Source organism: Crocodylus siamensis, chromosome 4 (genome assembly GCF_052110815.1).
Source record: "Crocodylus siamensis isolate JL-2025a chromosome 4, ASM5211081v1, whole genome shotgun sequence".
Taxonomy (NCBI): Eukaryota; Metazoa; Chordata; order Crocodylia; family Crocodylidae; genus Crocodylus; species Crocodylus siamensis.
In genome coordinates, this window is record NC_143398.1 from 175,732,580 (window position 1) to 175,751,726 (window position 19,147).

Consider the following 19,147-nt stretch of genomic DNA (forward strand, 5'->3'; position numbering starts at 1 on the left):
ATGGTGACAAATTGGAGAGAGTCCAGCAGAGGGCAACAAAAATGGTTTTCGGGGCTGGGACATATGACTGATGAGGAGAGACTGAGGGAACTGGGCTTATTTAGTCTGGGGAAGAGGAGACTAAGTGGGGATTTAATAGCAGCCTTCAACTACCTTGAAGGGTACCTACAAAGAGGATGGAGCTAGACTGGTTTCAGTGGTGGCAGATGACAGAACAAGAAGCAATGCTCTCAAGTTGCAGCAAGGGAAGTTTAGGTTAGATATGAGGAAAAACTTTCTCACTAGGAGGGTAATAATAAAACAATGGAATGGGTTACCCAGAGAGGTTGTAGAGTCTCCGTCCTTGGAGGTTTTTAAGACCCAGCTGGACAAAGTCTTGGGTAGGATGATCTAGTTGGGGGATGATCCTGCTTTGAGCAGGAAGGTGACCTCCTGAGGTCCTTTCCAACCTTAATTTCTTCATGAATTTATAATCTATAATTCCAGTCCAGCTGCTGCTGCCACTTCTTCCCCAAAACCTCCAGCTGCTGAAACACCACAGAAGCACCAGTAGAATTGAGCCACAGGTTGGCAACCTCTGTACTAGATGACAGTGTGCCAACACAGAAAACAGTCCTTTAAAAATAAATTGGCATTCTTGCTTTATTGACATAGCTGCCTGGGCCTAGATCAGGGGTAGATGATAATTTTGGCTGAAGAGCCATTTAAGGAGTTTTGGTGAGCTGTTGAGTCCTGGAAGGATAGCCCCTTGACAGGTGCTTTGCCCCCGGTCACCATCTTGGGACCCTCACCCCTGTACTTTGCCACCAGATGTCCCTCCCTTTGCCACCCAGAATTAGTCCCTTTGCGGAGTGGGGGGGGGAGGTTTGCCATCTTAGAACCAAAAAACCCAACAAAACATATACTAAAAATCAATCATCTATCATAGCATATTTTAATTTTTTTTTAATTTGGCTTGATTTGTGTGGTTGTGCAGTATATATAGAGCCGATTGCATAATAGCTCAAAATAAAATTTTACTCTTCTATATTGGGTGTAGGAGGTGTGGTTTGGGGGGGAGTCGGGGGGGGCATATGTGGGGGGTTGTTCATGTGTGGACATTGAGGGGGTGTGCATGTGTGGCGGGTTGTGTGGTTATGGTAGAGTATGTGGTGGGGGAGACCCCTACATGCCTCTGCCACTAGCAGCAATATCAGCAGCAGGGGTTAGCGAGGAGTTAGTTAGGGTACTTCTGGAGAGGCTGGACGTGTTCAAGTCCGCTGGTCCGGACGATCTTCACCCTAGGGTTCTACAGGAGCTGGCCGAGGTCATTGCGGGACCCCTGGCGCGGCTCTATGAGCACTCGTGGTGCTCTGGCGAGGTGCCGGAGGACTGGAAGAGGGCCAATGTGGTCCCTATCTTCAAAAAGGGAAAAAAAGAGGACCCGGGAAATTACAGGCCAGTTAGTCTTACCTCAATCCCGGGTAAGCTCTTTGAAAAAATTATCCTGGCACACATCCAGGAGGGCCTCGCAGGGGAATGCATGCTCAGGGGCAACCAACATGGGTTCATCAGTCGCAGGTCTTGTCAGACCAACCTGGTGGCCTTTTACGATCAGGTCACCAAATCATTAGACGCAGGGGTTGCTGTGGATGTAGTCTTTCTGGACTCCCGGAAGGCTTTCGACACTGTCTCTCACCCTGTCCTCATCAAAAAGGTGGGAGACTGTGGTGTCAATGCCCACACGGTCAAATGGGTAGCCAACTGGTTAGAGGGCCGCACCCAGAGGGTGGTAGTGGATGGGTTCTTCTCGACCTGGAAGGACGTGGGCAGTGGGGTTCCGCAGGGCTCGGTCCTCGGGCCCGCACTGTTCATCATCTTCATCAGTGACTTGGATGAGGGGGTAGAAAGCACCCTGTTCAAGTTTGCTGATGACACTAAGATGTGGGGGGATGTGGGTGCACTAGAAGGGTGCAATAGGCTACAAGCTGACCTTGACAGGTTGCAACGGTGGGCGGAGGAGAATAGGATGGGGTTTAACACTGATAAGTGCAAGGTGTTGCACATGGGGAGGAAGAACCGGCACCACACTTACAGGTTGGGGAACTCCCCTCTTGCCAGCACGGAGACGGAAAAGGATCTTGGAGTCGTCATTGACTCCACGATGAACATGGGCCGGCAGTGTGGGGAGGCAGTCAAGAAGGCCAACCGTACCCTGTCATGCATCCACAGATGCATCTCGAGCAGGTCCAGGGAGGTGATCCTCCCCCTCTATGCGGCACTGGTCAGGCCGCAGCTGGAGTACTGCGTCCAGTTCTGGGCGCCACACTTCAAGAGGGACGTGGACGATATGGAAAGAGTCCAGAGGAGGGCCACTCGTATGATCAGGGGTCAGCAGGGCAAGCCTTATGAGGAGAGGCTACGGGACCTGAACCTGTTTAGCCTCCACAAGAGAAGGTTAAGGGGGGATCTTGTGGCCTGCTACAAACTGGTCAGTGGGGATCAGCAGGTATTGGGGGAGTCCCTGTTCCCCCGTGCGCTGCCAGGAGTGACCAGGAATAACGGTCACAAGCTGGTGGAGGGTAGGTTTAGATTAGATATTAGGAGGCGCTACTTCACAGTCAGGGTGGCTAGGGCCTGGAACCGGCTTCCAGGGGAAGTGGTGCAGGCTCCTAGCCTGGGGATTTTTAAAAGGAAGTTAGATGAGCACCTTGCCGGGGTCATCTGACCCCGGTGCTCTTTCCTGCCAAGGCAGGGGGTCGGACTAGATGATCTTCCTAGGTCCCTTCCGACTCTAGCTACTATGAAACTATGGTGATGCCCCAGTAGTACGCAGAGGGCAGAGCACCCCAGTGGCACACAACCCCAGCTGAGTCCTGGGATCTGCACATGGCAGCTGGGAGTGGGGCTCCCCATGGCTCACATGCAGCTCCTCAGACTTAGTTTGAGCTGTACGCTGCTGGGGAGAGCCCCGTGTGATGGAGCTACTGGTCTGGCCCCGCTTCCTGTCACCACAGGCAGCTCCCAGGACTCAGCTGGGGCTTGATGGAGCAGGGTCAGGCTGGCCAGGTTCCATTGTACAGGGCTCTGTACCACTCCCAGACAAGTCCCGGGAACTGCACATGGCAGCAGGGAGCTGGGCTAGGTCACTAGCTCCCTTGCATAGGCTCTGGCCAAGTACTAGGAGCTGCATGTGAGCCAAAGGGAGTCCTGCAAAATGGAGCCTGCCTGGGCCCCCTGCAGACCCAGGCTCCATGTTCCTGACGCCCTGGCACAGGCCCCACACCCCTGCCCAGCTGCAGCTTCCCCTGCACCCACCACAACTTCCCTACCTGCTGCCTGGAATGCTGTAATGGGGCCAGGAGGAGCTGCTATGACCAGGTAACACATTGCCTGGACAAGGGAGACAAGGTTGATGTCAGTTATCTGGATTTCAAGAAGGCCTTTGACTTGGTCGTGAGGACATCATGGGAGACCAAGCTGGGGAACCGTGGCCTTGGCCATCTTACAGTCCAGTGGCTGGGGGACTGGCTCCAGGGTTGGACCCAAAGGGCACTAGTTGATGGGAACAAATTAGTGTGGCACAAGGTTACCAGTGGAGTCCCCCAGGGCTTAGTACTCAGGCTGGTACTCTTCAATATATTCATTAAAGACCTGGATTTGAACATCAGATGCAGACTGGCAAAGTTCATGGATGACACTAAACTATGGGGGAAGGTGGTCATGCTGGAGGACAGGCTGGGGATACAGGCCGACCTGGGCACACTTGCAAAGTGGGCAGACCAAAGCCTGATGGCATTCAACATGGAGAAATGGAGGGTGTACTCCACCTTGGGAGAGAAAAACAGCATTATACTCATAGGCTCAGAGGTGCTAGCACCACAACCAAAAGGGACTTGTGGGTCTTGATTGACCATAAAATGAACATGAGCCCCCAATGTGATGCCGTGCTCAGCAGAGCAAACCAAACTCTGTCATGCATCTACCGATGCTTCTCGAGCAAAACCAGAGATGTCATCCTCCCACTTTACTTGGCTTTAGTGAGGCTGTAGCTGGAGTAATGCGTCCAGTTTTGGGCCCCCCACTTCAGGAGGGATGTGGATAAGCTCAAGAAAGTCCAGAGGAGAGCCACCCGTATGATCAAAGGCCAAGAGAGGAAGCCTTACGAGGAAAGTCTGAAGGACATGGGACTCTTCAGCCTGGTGAAGAGAAGGCTCAGGGGAGTTGGTGGCTGCCTGTAAGTATATAAGGGGGGTGCATCAGGATCTGTGAGAACAGTTGTTAACCAGGGCTCCCCAAGGGATAACTGCGTCCAACAGCCACAGACTTCTAGAAGGCCAACTCAGACTCGATATAAAGAAGAACTTCTTTACAGCCCAGATGTCCAAGGTCTGGAACAGACTCCCCCCAGAGGTGGTGCAAGCACCTACTCTGGGCTCATTCAAAAGGCATTTGGATGTTTATCTTGCTGGAATCTTCTGATCCCTGCAGACTTCCTGAGTCTGGCAGAGGGGCTGGACTCAGTGATCTCACAAGGTCTTCCAGCCCCTAATGTCTATGAAATGTATGCTGCTGGAGGCCGAGAGCCAAGCAGTTCCCCAGGTGGCTGCAGCAGTGGCAGCAGCAGTCCCAGCCAGAATCTGTGCATGCTGGCTGGGGCCAGGGCCCTCCCACGGATGAGAGCGGGAGTGTAGCCTGCTGCCCCAGTGGGAGTGAGTGAGACTCAGGCCCATGCGGAGTGTAGCAGGGGCAGTTGTGGGCCAGGCCAGATGCAATTAATTGGTGGGAACCCACCCTTGGGGCAGATGAAATCGCCTGACAAGCCAGATCCAACCCATGGACCATATCTTGCCTACCCTTGCCCTAGGTTCTGCAGTGTGTTGTGGCTGGAGTTCCTTCTCAGCTTCCCCTGTCAGGGCAGTTAAAGTTTCATGAAATGCCCTTGATCACTGGTTTTGAACTTCATCTCCTGGGTTATCTTTCAGAGCCTAGGCTTTGGTGTCTAGTAAGGACTGATCTAAGATTCTTTGCATGTTTTATCATTTGGATTATTTCATCTATCCTGTTTTGGTTTTAGACTTCAGCATGTAGCCACCAGGAGATCTACTACCCAATATTTAATTTTAAAAAAAAAGATTTATTGTCATAAAGTGATGTATTGTCTAAACATCCCACCGCATTTGCTTTACTAGAATAAAGTTAAAACATAATGTCATGCTGCTAACGGTTGTAGCAAGAATATTCTCCAAGTCTCCAGCATCACCTTACTAAAATAAAAGTCTAGATGTGAGAGAGAATTCTGGTTTAATGGCATAAGCAGTCCTAAAAAGAAAATGTTCTTCAGTGTTAGCTTGTCCCTGACAAGACTGAGCAAACAAGGGCACCATCTTGGGGCCCGTCTACACATGCAGTGGGATCTAATGCACAATATACACTTGTATCTCCCACCATGCCACATGCACATGGTAGGAGGCATGATTGTGGGATTGCACATTAGATCCCATCAGACATTGTCATCAGTGCATGGGGAGCCTGGGATCAAAATCCCCAAGCCCTACAGTCAACTTGGGCCTTGGGAATGCTGTCCCCACATTCTAGTTTATTTCTTGTTTTATTATACCATTAACTGGGTGACCGTTTGGCTGGGTCACAACTTTAGGTGTGATTACCTAGTTAATCATGCCTTAACTGTAATGCATAGAGGGAGCCTTAGTCCTAATTCTTGTCTGAATTTCCTGGAGCTGCACATGGCAGCAGGGTGTGGGGCCAGGTCACCAGTTCCATCCCATAGGCTCTGAGTCTGAGGGATCAAAGACCCTTACTTATTTCCCTCTAAATGAGAACAGTTCTGCAGATCTCAAGTATATGCAGTTGGCTGGGGAGAAAGTCAGTTGTCCCTTGTGTAGCAAAGACCAAAATTATGTAGAGCTGCCAGTATGAAAAGCACTATGTAGAATTGTATCCAAAAGCAAAATTTTGCTTTTCAAGTGATGCGATTTTAATTGCCGTATAAGGTTGCTTAGACTGTGTTGCTTAAAGAAAGCTTTCCTGTAGTAAGAACCTGCTCCAGAACCCGCTGAAGTCAACAGGTCTGTTCGCATTAGACACTCTGTTACGATGTCAGTCGTGTGTGTGTTTTCACTGGAACATGTAAATGAACTAAAAACTCCATGGAACATTGTCTTAAAAGTTTTATTAAAACATCTTTGCAATTCAGATATTTGTGCAGATGGTTGTCATAGAATAACCATTTCCATTCTTCCCAACAGCAAGCCCTTTTACTGGAGCAGCAACGCATTCACCAGCTGAGAAACTACCAAGCATCAATGGAGGCCGCTGGCATCCCAGTGTCTTTTGGAGGGCACCGGCCTCTATCCCGGGCACAGTCCTCACCTGCTTCTGCCACCTTTCCCATGTCTGTGCAGGAGCCACCCACTAAGCCAAGGTTCACAACAGGTAATGCCTCAGGATACATTCAGGAAGCTGTTGAATGACTGACTGTGTGTGGCTATGAGTTCTGGTTATCATTTAGTCTAAGAAGCATTCGATAGTCATGTACAAGTACAATGGATGAAGCCAGCTTATCATGGGAAAGGCATCATTATTAAAACAACCTGGTGTATTGTCATCCCCCAACCCCATCTCTGGGAGACCAGGGGCATCTGCCTAGATACCCTGAATCCCTGTAATGATTAGAGTCCAGGAACTCCACACATGCCTTTCCTTATTGGGTGAGGTCAAATGACCTGGGTTAGTAATTATGTACCCTTTTGTCCCCTGTTGCCTAGAGAAAGAGCTCACAACCTAGAAGGAGCTTACCCTGTATATATTTTAAATGAGTTACAAAAATAATGGAAATGTAGCCTAGCGTTTTGGCTGTTTACCCCACCCAAAATTAGAATAGTTCACACTATACCATAAGGCTAGCGTAAGCATGAGGAAGAAAGAAGCACAGTGTTATCAATAAATGTCAGCCTGCCAAACAACTACTAGCTTGAACTCTAAAAATACTTTTGTCATGAGATGCTGGATATTTTCTGCCTGGGTGGTGGGATCTGCCTGTAGCAGCCAAGCAGAAAATACCCCTGCAAGTAGAGGGAAACTGTCAAGTGTTGTATCATTATTAGGGGTGGCTTCTGCAGTAAGCAGCCTTCTCCTCACCCCGGTGTAGGGCATAGGCCACAGAACGGGGTGGGCCTCTCCAGCCATGGCCCAACCAACTTCTAGCACATAAATTTATGTAATCCGCAAATGTGCAATTGTCGTTCCAGTTAAAACTATAGCTGTTTTTTAATTACATAGCTAGCTAAATTAATGTGCTAAAAATTGGTCAGGCGATGGTGCCCAGGTGGCCCACCCCATTCCACAGCCTATGGTGCAAGAAGAAGAGGATATGTCAGAGATAACCAAGTACTTAAATGTAGATAAGGTACAAGTTTTCTCTAAAGACTAAGAAAGGAAAATAATTGACCTTCTATCAAAATATTTTCAAACAGAAGTCTTAATTTGATAGCTTCTGGTTTGGATAAGCTGTAGTTACACGCATTTTTTTCAACTCTTGCATTCAGTAGTTAGGCAGAGTTTACTATTCTTCCCAAAATAGGAGGAGCTGTTTTGCAAGTGCATGTCTTAGCACACAGTGAGTGGGATTGTATTCAAGAAAGGCTAAAGGCCCAAACTGTAAAATCTAGTTTTTATTTTCTTGCCTGAAGCGGGCAACCCAGTATTTTCCATATTGTTAAAAATAATTTCTTGGCCTGAAAGTTTGTTGTAATTGGTTGTGACATGTGAGTCACCTTTGCCTGTGTGCAAGGCAGTAAAGTTCTGAGTTATTTTTAAAAACAAATGGATAAGACCGGTAGGGCATCTTTTAAACTAGTTTCACTTAACACGAATCAGTTTTAAAAGCGACTACTTTTGAGAACTAATATCAGAATTCTACCGTTATAGTTGCATGCCTTTGGCTTTACTGCAAATTAGGATTTAAATTCATTTTTTTTATAATCATCTTTTCTACAAAAGGCTTGAAAACAAGACTTTTGGCCTATGGCCCTAATGAACCAAATCAAACATTAAAATAAAGTACCCATAGGGAGGGAGAGCTGCTCTAATTAAAGTATTTAAAGCACCCTTGCTGCCATTTTTAAATGTGAGGACTCTGATACATGGGACGCTGGAGTCTGCTAGGGTACGATAATTACCATGCTTCAGCAGACTAGATTAATCGAGTCTGCTTATGTATAGGCACCTATAGTGCTTATTTTAAGAGGGTCAGTCTGTGGTTAATCTTAAAAGGGTTGGTCTATGATAAAATCAACAAAGGAATTCTTCATTTCTTTTAGTTTTTAAATATTACATAGAAAATCCTTCTAAAGGGTTTTGTGGAAGGAGTTAGGAATGTAGATAGACCCAGTGGTTTGATTCTATATGGTATGCATAGCTTATTATCCAGTCTCTGGCATGACCAGTTCCTGATGCTTAAAAGGTATATGAAAAGCAAAACATTCTGCACCCAAGAAATGTGTAGTGCATTACAGAACATGAAAGTGGACAGAAAATAGCCCCATCCTGATTCCTGCAGGCAGTCAGTTTTATGTCCTGACGCGTGACATTTAATTTTTCCTTCATGCTGGTACATTTTGAATGTAACTCTTCAAGAAGCCCTTACTAGCACTAGTAGCCCCATTGACATTAATGGGAATACTTGTGCTTGTGCAATTTCACTCACTTAAATAAGGATTCCCAGGTTGGGCCATTAATTTGCATAGCTACAATTATCCAGTCTCTGATCTCCTGTGAAAATGAGTTCGACAGATTATTCTGATGTTCTGTATTAAAACATTTTTTATTTCCGATGAAGGCATTTATTCTCTCCTCCTGTGCAGGAGCAATATAATTATCTGAGCCGCAAATCATATGTTTGTTCTGCCAAGAAAAGCAAGTTGGTCATGCTTTAATGCTGACCTTTAAAAAACCAGCCTTCTCATGTCTGAAAGAATATTTCTTCCAGCACCAGTTAATTTAATCTGTAATGTTGAGTGTAGTTAAGTATTTTGAGTCTGAATGATCTAGCATTTACTTTTTGTGCGACTGCAGCACAGTGTCCTGAACCACAGGAAGAGACTACAGGAATTCAGATAAAGTGCACAGATCTACTCTTTTCTTAAAAAGCCTTTAAAAAGTTAGGGTGAGGAGTAAAATGTAAGTACTGCAGAGAAGAAGACGAAATATGATTGAAGTCACTATTTCATTTGGGAATAGAAGAGGTTTACAACCTACTCCAATTATATTTTTTGAGCCTTGACTTTATCACATGAGGATATGTAGCCCATTGCAGTGCCATCTCTATCCTACACACACACACACACACACATACACACACACACACACATACACACACACATACACACACACACACACACACACACACGTATGTAACCATTTTTATGCTTAAAGCATATTATGTATACTTACCCACATTGCCACTATAGTACATGCACATTGTAGTGCCATCTCTATCCTACACACACACGTATGTATGTAACCATTTTTTATGCTTAAAGCATATTATGTATACTTACCCACATTGCCACTATAGTACATGCATGCCATCCCTCATATACCATATTTACTTGGTCAGATGAAGGGATTTTTCCCTTTTTCAGATGAAGGGAAGCTCCTTGTCTTGGATTTGAGTATGGGGGGTGGGGAGGGCTGCCTCTTACCATCTGACTTCGGCTCTGGCAGGGCTCTAGCCCAGGGCACAGATCACGTGGTTGCTTCAGCCCCACCTTGGCCCAATGGCAGCAGTGGTGGTGGCAGCAACTCTGAGACTGGGCCAGAGCTGCCATTGTCACAACAGCTGCTGTGTGGCCAAGCTAGGGCTGGAACAGCCACGTGATCTGTGCCTGGGGCTGGAGAGAGTCAGAACCCTGCTGGAGCGGGAAGGTAAGCAGTGGTAGATGCATGTGCCAAGAGGTGCAGGCATGAGGGGAGTAGTAAGGGGCCAGAGAAGCAGGCACTGTGAGGGAAGGGCAGGTATTGGGGCATGCATGCAGAGGGCACGCAGGTGTGAGGGCAAGTAGTGAGGGCACAGGTGGCAGGAAGCAAGGTGTGGGCAAGGCAAGAAGTAAGGATCAAGCCACTTGACTCCCCCACTTCCTATTTCCCCAACTGCCTGCCCCTCCTGCCATCTGCCTCCCTACTGGCTGCCCCCCTGCCTCTGCTTTCTCCCACTACAGCCGTGGATTAGCAGAGATGCAAATTTAAGATGATCCCCCAGTAATTAGAGTCTATACATGGGAAACTATAACAAATTTGATACTTTTCCATAAATAAAATCTAATTATTGGGGGTATTTTAAGTTCAGAGTTGTCCTGTATTTGGATAAATACAGTATATATTCAGTGGTGTCCTCATACACATATGGCCCCAAAGAAGACTCAGGGTATTCTGTCATGAATTTCAGTGAAGCTGTTATTTCATCCAAAGTATATAGGACAGACTGCATACGAATGGTACAAAGATGTAATTTTCATCAGTTTGGGGTAGCAGCATGTCGGCCTAAAGGCGTAACAGTAAAATCCATATGCCAAACAGAGTTTTTCTTGGTATTGTTTCAGATCCCTGCTTCTGAATGTATTTACTTTCCATATACCCAACTTTAATGTTACAGAGTGAAATGGAAATTATGAAATGATCATTTTAGAAAGATAAATTTTTGAAGTACCTAGCTTTCTCTGTGCTTAAAAATGTTGATACATCTTATGCTGCTTTAAACTAGCTAAAGATGCAGAGCTAAAGTTTCCTACTTTCAGCCTTACCTATGTATCTCCCTAATGGTGTTATGAAGTGAGCTGCCCACCTACTATGTACAGTTGGTATAAGCAAACTGCTATTCATACAAAAGCAGGACACCTGTGAGATGATCAGCAAGCCTTTTGGACTGGAGGCAGATATGGGAGCAATGTAAGGAAAACCAGGATGTTGTAGAAAAGCCAATAACTGATTTGCATGTATCCTGATGGTTTCTGATACTCAGCCCAGTCAGAGGCAGGATATTTTTAGATTGATTGGTGGTCTAGATCTGTCATCAGATCATTGTTGTACCTGCATCCCTAAAATAACCAACACCTTAATTTTTCATGGGTTACTATTAATAATTAAATTCTTGAGGAAGTAAATACCCTTAGAAAATAAGTTTAAGCAAAATCCTCCTCCATCCTGTCCAAGTTAAAGCTCACGGTTGAGCCCATTCAACTTCCCATTGAAATCAGTGCAATTCATTTGTTGGGCAGACATAGTTTGGTGCATAGTAAGCGCCTCAGTTGCAGGGATGGGGTTACCTATTGTCTGGAAACATACTGTGTAAACAAAAGAAAACTGTTCAAAATGCATTTATTTCATTAGCAGTGGAACATGTGATTTCTGCAGGCATCACAAGAATTAATCCTTGGCATGGCTACTTGTTCTGGGCTTCCCTACATTTTTTATGTACTTTCCCTTTCTCCATTAGCTGTGATCTCACTTTTCTTGCCCTGTGCTTCTCTTCACTCCCTCTATTAGCACACAATATACTTTGCATCTGCAATCTCATTTACCCACCTCTAAAATGCTTCCCCTAGCACTGTTTTCTGAATCCTTGGTTGTAGGATTCTCTGCATGCTTTGCTGACTGCTAAAATAATTTGCTTTGGTGTTCTGAATTCTGCATTGCTTTCCTCTCTTTTCACTTATGATTATTAAAAGCTTTGAATGCCATGGGACAGCATTTTAAAATATTAACAATATTGAATGAGAGCAAGAAAGCTATGAACTGAACGTAAGATTCTTACTTGGTCCTTACTGAGGCAAATCTCCATTGAAGTCAGCAGGACTTTGCCTGACTAAGGAGCTCAAAACTTATTTTAATTCATTATGTTTTCAAATGAATTGGGTAATGATGTGAACCATAGCTGTGTTCTCATTGCCCAGTCAATGGAGTACCTCTGCCAAGATGATGCTGTAGTTAGTGAAAATGGCCAGTAATGTAACCGGGGTGAATAACTGGGACATGAGAGGTGCAAAAATGGTGGCGGCTGCTGCTGCTGCTGCTAGTGCTGCCACCCAGGATGCAGAAACTGCTTGTTACTTCCCTGGAAATGGCCAAACTAGCATTTACTTCTATGGGGATGGTTTTCACCTGTAATGATGACACTGACCTATATACGGTTTATGTTTTGTATCCATTTTTATTGTATGAACCAAAATTGAACTCCATGGATGACACCTGCTTAATACCACAGAGGCAGCACTACATTCATTTTCCACTTTATTCTGCATGAGTCAAAGCGCCTAGACTTGTGACGCAAAGAGAACATGGAGTTAGTTCTTTGTTTCTAGCTATCTTAACTCAGCTCTTCAGGCAGGAAAAGTTGTCCGCAAGACAATTTATTTAAATACTTCTTGAGTAAAAAATATTAGTCAAAATATTGGTATACATTTCGTAAAATCTCTCAATACTTATAAAAATATTGTATTAGAAGGAAATATGACCTGAAGAAGGACATTTTACACCCTAAACTTGCCTAAAATCTATACAGTCAGTCCAGTAAAAAAAACCCAAAAAACTCCTTGCCTCTTAGGAAAAAATGTTGTCAGAAACAACAGCCATCCATTCTGGTAGGTCATATCATCTCTTCAGCTTGAGTTTACACTGTTTGGTATTGCCCAGCAGCTCTTAATAGGCTTTAATAATGTCAGAATGAAGCAAAGGGGAAGACTTGTAACATCTTGATTGATTTGAATCGTGGTTAACCTAATGATTTAACCATTTCTCCATTCTCAAGGGTCCCAGCACAAAGAGAAATGCCAGATAACTCCCTCCAAGCATAATGGCTGAAAGGTTCATTGCCAGTTTTTGGAGAGTAGTGGGAAGCCAAATTTCAACCCAAGAATCTGGCTATGCTGCAATCCAAAGGCATGATTGAAGCTTGTGTAGATGTACCATATTTCCCTGAATCCAAAACAACTTCAGATTTAAAGCAGCCTTCCAATAATTAGATTCTATGTGTGGACAACTATAAATTTGTCGTAAATTTTCATGTACAGAATATAATTATTGGAGGGCCACCTTAATTCATACCCCCAAAGCTACAGTAGCCAGACTCCCACCCCTTGCCTCCTTTGCTTGCCACCCTAGTTCCTGTGCCTGCTCTCCTGTTGCTGAACCCCCCACTGCCACCACCACCCCTTGCCCCCTGCCTTCTCTATGCCTGTAACTGCCTGCTGCTCATACCCCCCAGTGTCTTTGCTTGCCTGCTCATGCTGTCTGTTGCAAGTGCCTGTCCCCTTCCCACACCTGGCATCCCCCACCTTCTGCATCTCCCCGCCACTTGCCTTCTGGGTAGTGGCTCTGGCTTCAGGACAGTCAGCTGTGGTGGGAGCCCAAGCCCAGCCAGGAAGAAGCAGTGGCAGCAGCCCCCGAGGCCTGGCTAGGTTGGGACTGGAGGAGTTGGAACCAGAGCCACAGCTGCTGGGGGCAGGGGCCAAGGCGCACACCAGGGGTTTTTCTTTCTTCATTCTCCCCACCACATGCACCCCCTCCCCTGACGTGTGAGCCACCCCAGCCTGCAGCAGGCATAATGGTTTAGCACCTGCTTTGGGCCCAAGCTCGGGGCTAATGCCAGAGCTGAGCTGTTGCCTGCCCCAGGCTGGTACTTGGACCTTAGACACGGCTTTTTTCCCCCAGGGTGACTGGAGAGAAAAGCCTCATCTTAGATTTGAGTAAATATGATAACATGAGAGAGCCCTTAGCTGGTAATTCAGATACCAATGAACTCCAGCCACTGCAGCACAAAAATAGGTGCTTGAGTGTTAACTTAAGGTCCTGCATGGATTTTCAACCCATACATAACTCTTTGCTGCCACAGACTATAGTGTTGGTACATGAGCTAGCTACACCCTTGGATTGCAATGTAAGCATATACCAATGGCTGACTTTCACAAGAAGAGCGTTTGTTTTGTATTACCTCTTTAAATGTAGTCAGTCTGCAAATGCGTCCTGCATTGTTTGGCTTCACTAATGAGTCAGAGTTTTGCATCCTCTTCAAGAACTTCATCTTGTCATAATTAGGAAGCTTTGCCCCATGTGGTTGTCAGTTGTATATCTGGAGAACGTGTCTCAGCAGTTGCCCCCTTCCTTGGTATCTGATTTAAGGGAAGGCTAGAACCAAACTTGTCATCGCAGCTATTATGCTTATTACTTTGCAATGGCTTTTTTATTATTCTTGCATTTGCATGTCTCTGCTGAAATCTGCGCTTTTTCCTGCTTTCACCTTTCAAATACTTTCAGCAACCTCCCAGCTTTGTCTTGCTGCCACCTGCTTTCATTTCACCACTCACTTCTATCTACCTTATTTTATCTTTTTTTTAGTATTAGTGATTTTTTTCCCCAAATGTGTTAAGAATTTTCAGCATTGCACAATTCTTAGTGTCACTTTTGAAATTTTGGCCTCATTTCTAAGTGTCTAAAATTTTAATTTCCTAGTGTGCTACATTTGCCTGTGAAATTCCTATTTACTTGTGCATACTAGTTCAACTGAATATAAAGTGCTCTAGTCCAAAGCGGGGGATTTTTTCCATGTCTTAACAAAAAAAGTTGCTTTAATTGCAAGCAATTTTGTAACCTTTACTGCAGGCCTTGTATATGACACCTTGATGCTGAAACACCAGTGTACCTGTGGAAACACTAACAGCCACCCAGAACATGCAGGGAGAATCCAGAGCATCTGGTCCCGCCTTCAGGAGACAGGCCTCCGTGGCAAATGTGAGGTAATAAATACCACCAGAGAAGGGGGAGAGAAGTGCTTGTGTGTTTAGGAACAAGAGAGAGAATAGACTTGTCTTTTTGATTCTACAGTCAGATTTTAAACAGAGCATTTTTAGAAACTTATTTTTCCTTTCAAAGATCAGCACATGGAACTTTGCAACTTGGATCTCTGATTTATCCCAACATGCAAACTTTTATGCTAGACTTCATTTTAAAACTTTATAAGGTTGTCTGTAGATTGGGTTTTGACAAATGTGGCTTAAATTTAATCCATGCCTACATGACTCTGTATTTAAGCATTTGGACCTACCAGAAATACTTTTTCAGCTATGTGATTTGGTTACATTACCGAGTCTGTTCCAATCACTAATGTATAGACTGATATAAAATATATCTGCATTGCTCTATTTGCAGCAGGAGGGTTTTGTATATTTTTTTTCTGGTACTTCCCTGACTAATATAAAAGATCTGTCAAGCAGTGACTTTTCCAGGGGTCAAAGATTGGAGCATATTGTAATTTAGTCTTTTTGTTGTAATTCCAGGCTGTAAGAAGAGCAGTTATTGATTGAATGCTGTCCTTAATTTTTTTCCATTGTTTTCGTGGCTTACCTTCTTTGAATGTTGTTGATAGTTTAGTGGCCAAGCCAAGCTTAAGGTGCTGCAACAGAATGAGAGGCTGTATTCATAACCAACGGCTCACAGAGCATAGAATCAACGTGGTTTGTATTAGCTTCGTTGGCCATTTCTGCAAAGGGGGAAGAGGAAGCTGACGAACTCAATAAGAAAACAAAGGCATATAGAAATTAAAAACAATCAGACTAAATTCTTACAGTACTATTAGTTGTTTGAATAGTTGGGGGTTTTTTGTTTTGTTTTTTCCTGAGGAGTCTGAATATTATGCAACTTCCCCTGGTTAAAGCCAATGTCTGGGTAAAAATCATTACCGTGTAGTCAGGAGTGTTAACCACTTGGGGGCAGCATTGTTGTTAGCAAAACTTTTTGTGCCGCATCTTTGTTTCCCTATATAGAGAACAAAAAAAAGTTTAGACTTGCATCTGAAAAGACAAGCACAGCTGAAGGTTGGGTTTATTCTCACTGTACTGTGGTAGGGGGCAGTAAGGGGAGCTTAAGACAAATACTCTATTGTTGTAACTAAGATCAGCTTTTTAGAAGCAACATGTATGCCAAACAGTATTACTTGCCTCATCTCCTACCTCTGTATCACAGAAATTGTCCTCCTGGGTGTAAAATTCTTTGATCTATGAATTCTAACCAACTATTAATTCACTTTAATTTGGCCTGTCTGATTGCTTTTGTGGACAAAAATCTTGGAGTCATTCTTGACACTCAACTTTTTTCCTCCCACATTTCCCTTGTCTGTAATTATCTTCTGAACATTAGTAGAATTCAACCTTATCTTGACCCATCCTCTTCTGAAGACTTTAATCATGTGTTAATCACTTCCTGTCTCTTCTTTTTAAAATATCTTCCGACCGTCCTTATTCTCTGGTCTGTAAACTTCAGGGTATTTGCAATACAGCTGCACTGCCATTCCAGTCATCTCTTTCCTTCATCTCCATTGGTTTCCTAGTCATCTCCCAGCCTGTGCCAAAGATAGCTCTATCATGTATGAAATTTTGCATCAAATTGCTCTACTTTACTCATCTGACATTGTACACCACCTTCCCACTCCTTCATTTCACTCCTCTGATACTGGCAGTTTATCTTTTCCTCCCCTCTGAACCACTGTATTTGGGGTTATCCATTAACTTGTACTGACCCATTGATTCATCTATCTTGAATACTTCTCCTTATTTTCAAGCCACTGAGTCACTTCTTCTCTCACCTCATCTTAAAACCCTCATTTGAATTCTGTCTCTGGGTATGCATAGCCGTACGAGTAGTTAAGTTGGTTTATATAATGTATTGTTTTTTATTTAGACAATGCATAATGTAATATTCATGTTATCTATAAAAAGGGTTTACGTGGTAGAGAGGAGAAATATTCAGGTTTAAGAGGCTTGTCCTGGCAGGCTGGAGTTTCTCTGTCCTTTCTTTGGACTGACAGAGAATACCTTTTGTTCTTTACCAAAAGATTGCTGTGTGTGACAAATTTAGCAAAACCAGCTTTATGTCTGAGATCTATGCCAATAAATTTACACAGAGGGTCTTGATAGGACCCTTGGAATCTGGATTGATTTTTTTTTTTCCACCTTCAGCACTAGGAAGAGAGAGCTCCATCTACACATGTGCTGTCTTAAAAACAAAAACAAAAAAAGAAACCCTTAAATTAGAGTGAAACTTTGAAGGGTAGAGTATAGGTTTGAGAAGTTGAAAAAAAAATTACCAGTTAAGGTTGGCTGGGGGGGCTGTGTGTTATTTTGACTCTTTTGTGTAATGTGTGCAATAAAGTGAGAGCATACAGGATACTCAGCATTTGTATAGCAGTCTAGATAACTGATAAATCTTCATCAGTCTTCCCAGTAGCCCCATGAGGTATGTTAATATTACTAGTAGTATGTGTCTGCAAGTGAAAAGACAGGTAGAATGAGTTGCAGTGAGTTGGTTACGGACACGTAATAAGTCAGTGGATAAGAACCCAGTACTTTTCCCCAGTTTGCCTGCTGGCTTAATTTTTTCTGCAGTGTATCTGCATTATTCAGTTCAGACATTGTATGGCATTTGTGATTAATGTAGTTGTTAAATATTTGTATTTATCCTCCTTTGTCCAAAAGTATGGCCCAATGCCTCAGACCCTACATGTCATTTAAATGAGCCTACAGGCCTGCTAAAGAAATATTTTGTGATTGCGTAGTGCACCTGTGAATTAAAAATTAAATTCCACTCTGCTTGCTTTTCCGTGTTTATAGACTGTTGAGGGGATCATCTGTTCAGTGGACATTTCCACTCCTTGTCCATGCTGCATGCATGCAGCGTGCCAGTGGATCTTTGGCTGCTAGCTCTTTTATCATGCATTCAAGGCATGCATTCTTTGCAACTTCGTAAGTTGTCCAAAATAAAACGCATCTTCATCATCCTGCTGAAAGGTGTCTCTGCAACCTGCCAAATATTAAGCTTCTACCACCTACTAGGGAGGCAAGAAAGTGGATCCAAAAAAGATTACAAATGTTTTTAGAATTTCAAAAGCACATTTTTTCTCTCTCTATTGTTGAAAACAGCTGATCTATATTTATTCCTGATGTCCACAAAAAGAAAAAAAATGCATACAGCTGAGGGGGAAATGCTGCCTGCCACTTGGAGTTTCATAGGTAAAAATCTGACAGCTTAAAAAAAAAGCTTGAAGGTGATGCTTTAGAATGAAAACAGTTGTGCAACAAAAATTTAATTAAGTTGACATATAAAATGTGACAATTACTCTAGTATATGTGCAAATTTTAAAAGTGATAATTGTGCTAATCAAAGTCGTCTCAATAAGACTTCCCTCAAACAAAAATTCCTTATCGCTGCCTAGTGTAGTTCTCTGCCCCTCCATCAAAATCATTGGGAAATTGGAAGACTGTAGAAGGTACCCTGAAGTTAATCAGATCCTTCCTAGGTGAGAGCTAGGAAGTTAATTCCAGAGATCAGGACATCTCTTCAAGAATACACTGACAACATCCCTGTAGTGGGGAAGGTTAGCTTGAACAATTGGGTTAATTGACCTGCGATACAATGACATAAGAAAAAACATTGGATCGGGTTATCTGGTCTACTCTAGACATGCAAGTAGCTTTTAACTGTCACAAATCAAAGTACAGTTTCAGTCTCTGTGCATCTTAGGCTGCATACACACGTTCAAATGATGTGGAAGAATTTTCATGGGTTTGTCTTTGTGATAGGAAAACTTATTTGGAGACCCCTGAACAGACATTCAAATGCTGTACACCAGTGCATCTTAGGGGATCTCAGTGCACACATCTCAGCATGCTTTGCAAGCTCTGTCTGCCTGGTGACAGATTACAGTAGTGAACATGGCAGCCCTAATTGGCTGACCCAGACTGCCTCTCAGGCTTTATCTCCCTGCAGCACAATAAAGCGGTTATGAAGGGGCTCCATGCTTGGGTGGAGCAGTAGACTACAACCTGACTGATGCATTGTTTCCCTGGACCTGTGCGGCGGTGGGGTAGGAAGGGTTGGTATCAAATCACTCTGGGAATATTGTGCTGCAGCTCCTGTCAGAAGGCAAATATACAGAAGTTCGATCTCCCAGGAGAAACTCCTGGGTTATCTTTCTCCTGGAATGGCCATTTTTGCTCTGGGAGAAAAATACTGAATGTCTGTATACTCATGGTTTCTACTGGGAAAGCAGCAACTCTCCCAGGAGAAACTGAATGTCTCTTACATGCCCTTAGAAGAGCTA

The 19,147-nt window shown here is 44.1% G+C and overlaps 1 protein-coding gene across 13 annotated transcripts in view; it reads left to right on the forward strand.

The window, feature by feature from the left end:
• Positions 1 to 19,147, forward strand: part of HDAC4 (histone deacetylase 4) — a 423,758-nt gene that overhangs the window by 328,088 nt on the left and 76,523 nt on the right. For all 13 annotated transcript variants that reach the window (XM_090044962.1, XM_090044959.1, XM_090044963.1 and 10 more), the window contains 2 exons: positions 6,249 to 6,435; positions 14,656 to 14,789. In XM_090044962.1, the coding sequence (XP_089901088.1) occupies positions 6,249 to 6,435; positions 14,656 to 14,789 (321 nt within the window). The remainder of the gene's footprint in view (positions 1 to 6,248; positions 6,436 to 14,655; positions 14,790 to 19,147) is intronic.